The 12,050-nt window shown below is 44.3% G+C and overlaps 1 protein-coding gene across 8 annotated transcripts in view; it reads left to right on the plus strand.

Moving 5' to 3' along the window:
- The window catches only part of NECTIN3 (nectin cell adhesion molecule 3), a 294,923-nt gene that overhangs the window by 118,939 nt on the left and 163,934 nt on the right, over positions 1–12,050 (plus strand). The window contains exon 10 of one of the 8 annotated variants that reach the window (XM_049105420.1): positions 10,413–10,853. The exons of 4 other annotated variants lie outside the window; for them this stretch is intronic. In XM_049105420.1, coding sequence (XP_048961377.1) covers positions 10,413–10,758 — 346 coding nt within the window. In that variant the 3' untranslated portion in view covers positions 10,759–10,853. Of the gene's footprint in view, positions 1–1,655; positions 2,396–10,412; positions 10,854–12,050 lie in introns of those variants that run through there. 3 more of the 8 variants (XM_025478062.3, XM_025478038.3, XM_025478065.3) reach the window with 3 other exon arrangements.

The following is a 12,050-nucleotide window of genomic DNA, read 5'->3' on the forward strand; positions in this document are numbered from 1 at the left end:
TTAAAATACACAGTTAAAAATTTTTTGTCCATTCCCATGTGCAGAAGAACCCTCACATCTGCAAACATTTCACTATTTTGGGCCCATTTTATATTTGCTTTAACATTATCTCTGCAAAAAGTTTAGAAGTGGGAACTAGAAAGGTCATATTTACCCTGACGGTCAAAATACGTAAAATATGAGGTTTATTTCTACTGCATTTTCATTAGAAGGTTAGTTCTCAGTTTGATTGTGGGGCCCAGTAAACTAGAATGAAAGAGAGTGTCAGAAATTCAGATGACACTCCCCACTGACACTGTGATGGGGAAGTTCCTGCTGTATCTCAGGGAGAAGGGAAATCACCATTGATAAATAAAAGGATTCTCCATGTCACTGCTTGGGCATAACTCCCTTTCATTTGTCCATTCCCAAGAACATTCTAATAAGTGTTGGAGGCTAAAGCCATGATATGTATCAAGTTACATACCTCCCTGCACCAAAAAGAACTAGCTATATTCTGTATTCTTTAACCAAACAGTCGCCCTCTTGAGGTTTTTCCCAGCAAGGTCCTTGGCATCACAGCCTACACTGGTTGTATTTATCATCATGGCATGGGATTGAACTGTGACAGTCGATTAGAGGACTCCCTGGGAAAGCCCCCCTGGGAATCCAGAACATCAGATTTGCTATACTGGCTTAGAACTGTGACCCATCCTGCTACAAACATGCCTGACAGCCATGAAGAGATGTTTTATGTGTCCCCTCCAGGGGTTAGGAATATACTTCAAACATTCCCTAATGTCCCATAATGACTCACAGTAGATCTATGAAGCCCAGGGTTGCACAGGATTTTCCAAGTGAATGAGCATCACTGTTTTGGTTTTTTAATAACGTTTCCAATAATGACCCAGTGTTTTTCCTTAATCCACCCTAGCACATTGATCAGGATAAGGTAAATTCCTCTCTCAAGTCATGTTGATGGCTCGGTGTCCATCACAGTTTGACTACAGACGGCAGTATTTTGTCCTAAACGCATTAGTTTGCACTTCCCCACACTGTGGCTCATTTATGTCTCTGCTTTTTCGTGTGGTGTGGTCTTATGAGAACATACTGTGTATTTCAATACCCAGAAGAGCATTTGTCATCTTAGGTTTCATGGTGTACTTGAAATTCCAAGTCTTTTGTGGGGAAAAAAAAATGTTAAGTAGCTAATGTTAAGTTGCCACTGGATCCCCGGATTATTCCACTTGTCCATCCAGAAAAGTTCCTGTTTATCCTGTACCTTCTATTTCTAAGCCAGGGTTTTAAGACATGACATCTGCTCCAGCCTGTTCCCTCTCCATGTGCTCTGCACCTCTTCGGTACTCCTCAATCTCACCCTGTAAGTTAGTACTATGTACCTTAAAGGGGCTTTAAGGAGGAGAAAATAAGATACTTAAAGGGTTGTCTTCAAGAGAGGTCCTACTTTAAAGTGATCTTATAAAAGCCCCTTGGCTTAGAAATGAGAAACTCTATAGCTATAATTCTTTTCCTATTCTTGTTTTGCTATTTTTATTTCTGAAAAGTGATCTCTGTCTGAATAGTCTTACTCTGGTTTTAGCTTTCTTCCCATTAACACTTTTCATACTGAAATTGTCCTCCCTACCTTATCCGTACTCTGATCTTTTTACTTACAGAGCCAGAACTAACTCTTCCACAGCAAATCCCACCTACTTTTACTCCCATCATTGAGTGAATGTACTGCATTAACAGGTGTTCGGCTCTGCACGTAAGAAGTCAGAAGCTAATGAGACCTCACTCTGGCCCTGAGAAGATCTGACCATGTGCCTTGGTTTCCTGGCATAAACTGAGGTTAATTCTGCTATTTCACAGCACCTGGTGGGGTCATGAGTCCCGACTAATAAATTGTGGAAAGCATTTTGCAAAGGTCTATACTATATAAATGTGTATGAATAATCTGGAGAGTCTTCAAGTAGAAATGTATTCTTGTGCAGCTCAGTTCAGAATACTAACCTCCCCACTGTTTTCAAATCAAATGTTTTACTAACCTGCTTTCCCCATTTTTTCTTTTTAAAAATATTTTTAGTAAAAATTAGTTGCTACTGATTTGAACTATGTATAGGAAGAAACCAATAGTATATATTCTTGCTTGTCAGAAAATGCCCAAGTTGTATTTTAAGAGTTCAAACTAAAAGGGTTGCATAACAATGTAGTGGGGTAAGGAGGAGGATTTTAGCTCAAATGTGGCAAAATATAGAAACACAAAGATTAGCTTTGATTTTGAGATTGTATTATAAATAGTAGAGTTAATGTGGTTGTTATAGATATTCTTTATTTTTCAGTTACCAGAAATTATCTTTTATTTTTGAACTGTATGGTTCTTGACATGTTTTGAATAAAGTTTTTATCAACTAAAGTTTTTCATTTGCCTTTTTATCAATAAATCAGTTATGTTTAAAATACATATAAAAAGTGATAACCTGGGATGCCTGGGTGGCTCAGCGATTGAGCGTCTGCCTTTGGCTCAGGGTGTGATTCCGGGGTCCTGGGATCGAGTCCCACATCAGGCTTCCTGTGAGGAGCCTGCTTCTCCCTCTGCCTATGTCTCTGCCTCTCTCTCTCTCTGTGTGTCTCTCGTAAATAAATTAAAAAATCTTTAAAAAAAAAAGTGATAGCCTAATTACATGACTGTAAAATTCAAGATTTGAAGAACATCTTTTATAGAAATGGTAAAATTTCTATACTGGAATCTATTTTTTAAAAAGATTTTAAAAATAGCAACAGAAGTACATTCATACTTAAAGCAGTATTGGAAATGTTTTTTAAAATGTGACGATAAGTTACACATTATTATAATTGCAAAAATTACTTAATACTTTTTTTAGTGAAGCTGTATTTATTCCATTTAAATAATTCCTGGTTAATCCTTAGGTGTTAAAATATACTTTGTTTTATGAAATGATAGTGGCAGTAGTAACTTTGAAATATTACTATTTACCAAAAAAAAAAAAAAAGTTGGTGTCTATCATTGGTCCCTGAATTTTGTATCTAATGGTCTGTGAAATGTCCAAGTCTGGGAACCGCTTAAAAATTTATTTTATTGAGGTACCATAAAATTCATCCTTTTAAAAGTTTTATACTTTTAAAGGTATAAAGCTCAGCATTTTTTATTTTTTATTTTTAAAAAAGATTTATCTATTTTAGAGAGAGAGAGAGAGAGCACATGAATAGGGGGAGGGCAGATGGAGAGGGAAAAGCAGATCCCTTGCTAAGCAAGAAGCCTGCCTCTGGGCTTGATCCCAGGACCCTGAGATGATGACCTGAACTGAAGGCAGATGCTTAACCAACTGAGCTACTCAGGGGCCCCTCAATGTATATTCCCAGATTATTTTTAAATATTTGCATTACCTCCAAAAGAAAGCCACTCCTATCCACTCTCTTCATCCTCCTACCCCCTTGCCCCTGGCAACCACAGATCTACTTTCTGTTTCTATGAACTTGCCTATTCTAGACATTTCATATAAACAGAATCATGTACAGTGTGGTCCTTTGTGTCTGGCTTCTTTCACTTGGCATGCTTTCAAGGTTCATCCATGCTACAGCATTTATCATTTACTTTTTATTGCTGAATAATATTCCAAGGATCTTCCACTATATGGATGGACCACATTTAATCTACTTATTGGTTAATGGGTTTTTGGGTTGTTACCACTTTAGGCAAAGCATTATGAAAAATGCTGCTATGTTGTTGGGAATGCAAGCTAGCACAGCCACTCTGGAAAATAGTGTGGAGGTTCCTCAAGAATTTAAAAATAGAGCTACCCTGTGACCCAACAATTGCACTACTGGATATTTACCCCAAAGATACAGGTGTAGTGAAATGATGGGACACCTCACCCCAATGTTTATAGCAATAACTACAATAGCCAAACTGTGGAAGGAGCCATGATGTCTTTCAACAGATGAATGGATAAAGAAGATGTGGTCCATATAAGAAATGATGATGACTATCTACCATTTACTTCAATGTGGATGGAACTGGAGAGTATTATGCTGAGTGAAATTATTCAGTCGGAGAAGGACAATCATCATATGGTTTCACTTATATGCGGAATACAAGAAATAATGAAAGGGACTATAAGGGAAACAGAGTGGGAAAAATTAAAGAAGACAAACCATGAGAGACTCCTAACTCTGGGAAACAAAGGGTTGCAGAAGGGGAGGAGGGTGGGGGGATGGGGTGACTGGGTGACGGGCACTAAGGAGGGCACTTGATGAGATGAGCACTGGGTGTTACATGTTGGCAAATTGAATTTGAATAAAATATTTTTTTAAAATGCTGTTACGAACTTACATATACCAGTCTTTGACCATATGTGTTTATTTTTTTATATATGTACCTAAGTGGAATTGCTTGATTATATGGCAATTCTATGGCTTAATCTTTTTAAGGAACTGCCAAACTGTTTTCCAAAGCTGCTGCATTTTTTGCAATCCCTTCAACAGTGTGTATGGGTTCCAGTTTTTCTATCACCTCATTAATGCTCTGTCTTTGGTTATAGTTAATCCTAGTAAGTGTGAAGTGCTATCTCATTGTGTTTTTTATTTGAATTTCCCTGATGGCTAATAATGTTTATTTGTTGTCTATGACTCTCTAAAAATGTAAAACCATTCTTAGCTCATGGGTCCTATAAAAACAGGATTCAGGCTGGATTTGACCCATAGTTAGCCAAACTTTCTGATCTAGAAGATAGAGTTAGTAGACGGACACATTAAAATAAGGTATTATAAATACATTCTTTATGTTCAAGAATGTAGAGGAAAGCATGAGCCTCTTAAAAGGAGATGTGGAATGTTAAAAAGAATACAGATGCTAAAGGTGCTGATAAATCTGCTTGTTGGGTTTGAAAAAAAAAACACAAAAACTTGGTTTATAACATTTTCTGATCCCCACAGTGTGAATATCCCACCACGATCAGTTTTAAGCTACTGACACACCCCCACTGAAGTTGGGAAGGGACATGCGTAATTGACACCTGCAAACATGTGGCTGACCTAAACCTTCTCCAACTGGGCACTACGGCTCATGGGAATCAGGAACTGTGGCTGCCATCCTCAGGGCTATCCTTGGTTTCCCATCCACTCCTATCACCAGCCAGTAGGAGGAAGTATATCTGCCCATCCCATTGTATCATTGGACTCCCAAATATCCTTTGTCTCAGCCTTCATCACTCAGGGATCATAGCCACATTTCCACAAGGCAGATAAATGCATACCCATGCACACTGCTCAGAATGTCAAAAAACGTGCTGGAATAAAACAACAAAATAAGAATAGGAGAATATACGCTGATCCATCCAAAAGATTTCCTGGAAAATACATTTTAGCTAGGTGTTGAATAGATAGGAAACAGCCTGGTAAACAAATGAGCAGGCGTATTCCACACATATAGATGGTTTGTGCAAAAGTGCCAATGTGAGAGTAAGGAAACACTTGGGGAAGATTTGTCTCGGTGGTTAGATACGCAGTTGTGCACCTCTGCGATCAGATGTTTTCCTGCAAGTTACTACTTCCCAGAGGTTCTGGGAAAAGCCTCAACCTTTATTTATATTTATGCTTTCACCAAAAAGCACAATATATGGGGGGATAAAGTCCTTTTATACCTTCTGAAATTGCTATAAGAGAAATGCGATGGCGAATCATCCGGGCAATAATTAGTTCATACCTTAGACTTGAAATGGCCCTTTGAGTTTCTGGTCTTACAGGTTTCCACATTATTGTCAGTTAAGGAAGGCGCCCTCTCCCTCCACACTTCCCTTCTCACTGATGGTAAAACCCAAAGTGACTGTGAGATTAGTGCTTCTGACCTATATGTGTCAGCTCAAATCAAAGAAAAGAGGCGGCTTTGCTGGGCAGAAGCGGGCAATTACGTTACCTTGCTCGGTAGAGCAACAGGTGGAGCTGTTCGTTGCTCAGAACTCACAACCGTTGTTGCCCAAATACGACATTTCCTAAGTAGAAACGTAGAGGATTTGAAGAATCTGTGACTTCTTGAAACTCCTATGCTTCTCCTTGCTAGAGAGAAGGCAAAGCCTTTTCTCAGGTGCAAAGGACCTTCTGGCACAGGCACCCCGTGCTGTAGCTCATCCCACGTGGCTGGGTCTCCTGGCACAGCCTTGCCGTCCAAGGCCCGGCCTGTTAAGCCCGTGGGCCATCCCGAGGTTCCCAAACTTTAGCCTGCATTAGAGTCACCCTGATGGAACTCCGATTTTATCCCAGAGTTCTGATTCAGTAGGTCTGGGTAGAGTCATAAGAAGTTGCATTTCTGAGAAGTTCCCTGCTGCTGCTGGTGCCACTGGCCCAGGGATCCTGTCGTCTTCTCCTGTCATCCCCCACGGCTGCCACTGTACCCCAGCTGCTCACGGAGACAATTTCATCCACCTGGCTTGCTTCAACCGGTTTCACACTTGGCCTCTGTTATTGGGGGTGGGGGGGAGTCTTCTCATTCCGGGTTCTCTCCTATCACTGTCTGTGGTCCTTTCATCATTGCTGAGCATTTGAGTGATGCTGGAGCCCTTCCCCCCAGCGTGTTCCTGATGGCCTTGGTAGTGCTGTGTTTCCAGGCCTTTCTGTGGAACGTGATCCTGTGGTTGGAGGCAAGGCCTCACATACAGTGTATACAGAGATACTCTAGCATGTCTACATCCCCGAGCATTTTAATCCTTTCTTCCTCAATCTGCCAAGGAAATTCTGACATTTCAGCCTCAGTTTAGGCCATCGCTGTCTTCATGCTCCTAGGAACCATCCTAGTAGCAAGGTGACGCATCTCCCAGGGGTCTTGCCGAGGTCCGAATCCTGTATCTCTGGAGAGTGCTCCCAAATCGGTAGTCTTCCAACCAGTCCCCTGTCCCGGCTGCTCTTGCTCAAGCAGCCTCAGGGTCCAGGACCACCAGGGTGCCCTGACCTCGGCCAGCATATGCTGGCTAGGCCTTGCAGCTCCCTTGGACCAAAGCCCCCTTCTCCCGTATTGGGCCGAGCCTGACCCAGGCTGATCGTGCTATGACCCAATCCTATCATGGGCCTAGCAGCCAGCAGGAGAGGTGGGGGTGGGCCTTGAGTGGGGCGCAGAACTCCTAAGGTCTACCATCTCTGGGGATCAGCATCGGATTTAATTCTGGGCTTGGGCCTCAGCTGCAGGATGTGAGGGTCTCTTTGTAACTACCAGGGAGATCCTCTGGCTCTCATATTTGGCTTTTTTTTTTTCCCCTATTAATTGCCTGCAGCTTTTCATTACCTTTTGTGTATTAATGGCTTTTAGCAATACTCAACCAATTCCATTGTCTTTATAGTTACAGTTTCTCCCTTCTCAACCCCTAAAAAATCTCACCTGCTAGTTCATTCCTTGTCAGGGATGTATCTTTTCATTTAACCACCTGCTGTACTATCACATAGGGCCAGGGGAGGCCAGGTTGTATTTCTCACCCATTGGGTCCTTATGGCCTGCCAGGTGGCTAGTGATTTGTCTCCAAAATCCCATCTAATTGCACCCTAGGACCACTCCTTTAGGGCTGTGGCAAGCTGGGGTCTCTGGAAGCAGAGGCTGAGATGGCTTTTGGTCTGCAGGGACTTCTTTCGAGATGAATGCCTGTGGAAGGAGCGGAGGTCAGGCCAGGTTGGGCAGAGAGAGATGGAAAATTGGGGCACAGGTCTGGAAAGCCTCAAAGCACCCCACAGGGAGCGCCGGGGTCCATGTGGCCGGCCCACCTGAGCTCCCCCAGGTTGGGTGAGTGGCCAGGTTTCCATGCCCCTGCCTCCTCCTGGATGTGGGCCACCCCGGCTCCTGGGCGAGGAGACCCCAGCAGCAGGGTCAGCGTCAGAGGCTGAGAGCTAGGGCATGGGTTCCTCCTCCGTTTCCCCTGCTCACCCCAGGAGAGAAATTGAAGGAAGCCAGTTACTTTCATTAGACCAGTTTCTCTTTATTTCTAGACTAGGAAGGCGCTGCAGGTGGCTGGGTGATGTTGGGTTATGGTCTCTGCCTGTATCTTGCCCCCGCCTCTCTCTCCTCATTCAAGGGGGTAGTTTCCTCGTGTCAGGGGAGGTTCATTCTCTTCTTCTCTGAAATTTCCTCTAGAAGCCTAAACCATTCTGAGAATAGAGTTTGAAGAGAAGGCAATTTCTCTCAAACTAAAAAAGAAATGTTTACTTTTTTTTTTTAAGATTTTTTACTTACTTATTTGAGATATAGAGAATGAGAGAGAAAGAGAGAGAGAGAGAGAGGGCATGAGCGGGGTGGGGGCAGAGGGAGAGGGAGAAGCAGACTCTCCACTGAGCAGGGACCCCAACACAGGACTCCATTCTGGGACCCCCAGGATCATGACCCGAGCCAAAGGCAGATGCTCAACCGACTGAGCCACCCAGGTGCCCCCCCCCATTTCTTGTTTTTATCCTCATTTTTTTTCACCCTCACATGCATGTTCCTTTCCCACATATCACTCATCTCATAATCTTTTTTCTTCTTTATTTTCAATTTCCACCTATGTGAGGGGCTTTGAGAGTTCTAATTATAAAACAATGGTTTATAGTGTTTGTCATAAGAAACCTCCAAATGCTATTTTAAAAATGAACTCTTGATGTGCGTAGAAGATGCTGATACTGATTTTAGAATTCTGAACAGTATTAAAATAGATTTTGGGGGGTAGTGATATCAAGCAGAATTAAAGATAGAAGGGGAAGAAGTACATGTTTCAAAACCTCATTAGGAATTTCCTGGAAAGATTGAGATCTGTTCACGTAGTGGGTCACTTAATGGGTCTCATTTGGACGTTTCCCCCCTTTATAACCTCCGGCCTTCACCCAGGTTTCAGACGCAGTGAGGAGCAGCTGGGCTTCTGCTGAGAGGACATGCGTTTCCTTAACTCTTCCTTGGGGAACCCAGACGCTGGCAGCTTTGTACAGATGCTCCTACAGTGAGCCCCTCTTTCTCCATCCTAACAAGCTTTCATCCACTGTGCACCCTCAACCCATTTCAGCTTTCTGTGATATCCATTCATTCATTTACTCATTCATTCACTCATTCAGCATTTATGATCGAGCACCTGCCAAGTTCTGCTCTAGGTGCTAAGACTATGGCAATGAACAGAACAAATAAAAAATCTCTGTCTCATGGGGATAGAGGGGGAGTGAGACAGTAAACAATTTAAAAAAATGTATGTTAGAGAGAGAGAGGTATGAATGAAAAACAAAGTAGGGAAGGCAGTCAGTGTTGGGGGCACAGGGTTTGCAGTTTACATAGAGTGGCCAGGGAAGGCCTCACTGACAAGGTGATATGTAAGTAAAGGTGTGAAGGGCTGCGGGGCCATGCACCTGGAGAAAGGGAAAGAACCATGCAGACAGTGGCAGCAGCAAGTGCAAAGGTCCTGTGGCAGGACTATGGCCACTGCATTTGAGGAAGCAATGAGTGAGTGAGGGGAAAACAGATAGCTGAGGTCTGAGAGGTAATGCAAGGTGGGCACTGGATCGGGTTCTACTTTGGGGGAGCCATTGTAAGGGCTTGGGCTTCTCCTTGCCTGAGATAGGAGCCATTGGCGGGTTCTGTGATGGGAGAGATATAATCCACTCATGCTTTAACAGGATCGCTCTGGCTGCTGTGTTGCAACTGACCAAGAGGGGCAAGGACAGCACTGGGAGTCTAGCTTAGAGGCCAAAGCATTGGATGGGGAGGTCTGGTGGCTTAGATGGGGGTGGTGGCAGGAAAGGGGGGTTGATATTGAGGGCACACCCTCCCACTCACCTGTCCACGCTCTGATCCTGCCCGCGTTCTCCAGGACTGAGCCTCTTCCTAAGAGTCCACTCCTCATGTCGCTCTCTTGCTCAAGAATGCCACGATAACGCCTTGCTGACCAAATCATGCCCTATTCTGGTTTCTAGTACTCTAACCTTTTGCAACTTGGCCTTCTCCGTCTCCCCCTTATCACTTCCCACTTCCCAGCATGTGCGCTCTAGTCCCACTAGCTGCTATTCCCCAGCGTACACCCCCCGCTGCTCCAACCTTTTCGGGGAGAGCCCACCCTCTCTTCGTGCCTGGGAACCTTCTCATCCTTAAAGCCCACTTCAAGTGCCCCCTCTTGACACCTGCCAGAGGTGAGGGTCCCTGTGGGCGTGTCCTCTGGCCTGGCCCTCAAGGCCTGTACCTCCCTCGTGACAGTTGAACTCACACCATTTTGCATTATTTCCTTATTTGCTCCTTGGTGCCCTCCATGGGTTCATAAGGTCCAAAAAAAAAAAAAAATCATAACACATTTTTGCCTCCTCCATCGCACCCCCAGAACAGGTGAGGCATGTAATATATCTTTGTCACATATTTGCTGGGTTGAACAAAATGCGACATATGCTCTTCAAAACTAAGCTGGTTCTTTCCTTCGATGCCCTTACAGCAACCTGGCAGGCCGTCTTGAACGTGATAAAGACGCACAAGAACACCTGAGGACGTTGACCATCACCTGCAGTTCCTTACTCATGTTCCAAACTCCTCTTCCCTCCTGCCTGCTTCCCAGGCCCACCATGAGATCCCTCCTGTCTCTTGCACAGCACCCCCCTCCCCATAGCATGCTGCCCAGAGCTCTTCAAGGGGTTCAAGAGCCGGCTGCCTTTCCCTGGCTTCCCCACTGCTCCCCCCAACACCCCCCACCCCCACCACCACCCCCGCCTACACCTTTCCCCAAATCGTGGGGATTATTTACAGGCATTACTTCCAGGATGGATTTCATCAGGACCTGCTGAGCTGCATATTTACAGTCTCCAGGTTTTCCTTACCAGCTGTGGACATTTTTGCAAACTCTACATTACCACCTAATTGAAATGGCTGCTTGGTTCCATTTTTCTTATTAAAGACAGATTAAGAAAATCAGTTCAATACCTTAGCCATTTTAAGGTCATCATTAATCTCATGCTCTTGATTTACAATCTGGCTTCAAAAAAAAAAAAAATGTGTCCCTACAAATCGTTCTCTTGCTTTTCAGTCCTCCCTTGCTGGTATCAAAACACATTCCATTTGACTGCTCGTTCCACTTGGGTTAGCCTGCTTTCCCGGTTCCAGTTTTGGTTCCTTCCCCATTGGGCCTTTTTGAGTACTTGCTTTTTTTTTCCCCCTCACCGATAAATCTCTTGCAATTTATCACTTTAAGTTTCCAGTTCTGTTCAAGAGCTTGCACGGTGAGAATAAATGCAGTATTTTGAATTTCATTTGGGGTGTCCTCGAGAGTACTCTCCGTGTTTTCTCTGATGACATTCTTGGTCCCTTGCCACCTCCGTGTGCCAGTCCCCACAGCTGAGACCTCTCCATCCCCAACTGGAGGCAGCATCTGGGCTTGCTCCCAGGCCTCACTAGGAGGATGTTTGGAGTTGGTACCTAGATCTTTTTTTTTTTTTTTTTTGGTACCTAGGTCTTGAGGCTATTCTTGTCCGGCCAGGCGAAGCCTTGCATGTCAGCTCTAGTAACTAGCTTCCTACTTGGATGTTGGGGCCCAAAGATCTGATCTAATATGTCCAGATCCTCAGAACATCCAGAGTCCCCTGAGCCACACAGCTAAGGCCCCTTGGCAACTGCCACCACCTTGGGCTCTGGATGCACCCTCTGCCTTCCTAGATGAATGTTGTGCCACTATCTGCTACCAGATGGGTAGGTGTGACCTGCTTCATTTCTGCCACGCATCTAATCTGACACCCACTGCCCATCCCAGCATCCACCCTGGGCTGGCCTCCCAAAACAAATGTCCTCAGGAAGACAAGCTGTTAGTGTTTGTCTCCACACCTTCACATCCTTGAAGACTCTTCTGTCCTCCAGCAATCTTCCTCCCCAGTGTCCAAAGTCCTCTTGCAGGGAAGCTCTGATCCAGCCTCCTCGCTGTGGCACTGCTATAGGTTTGAGAGCCACCCCCTACCCCAAAACTGCCCCCTTTGCCCTTCTCTTTTAGCAGCCAGTGCTCGGATGATTCCAGAAGGCATAGCCTCACAGCCTGGTGAGTGTCTCTTGAAACTCTACCCTGAGAATACTATAGTTATCACCACATGGT

This window comes from Canis lupus, chromosome 33 (assembly GCF_003254725.2).
Source record: "Canis lupus dingo isolate Sandy chromosome 33, ASM325472v2, whole genome shotgun sequence".
Lineage (NCBI taxonomy): Eukaryota > Metazoa > Chordata > Mammalia > Carnivora > Canidae > Canis > Canis lupus.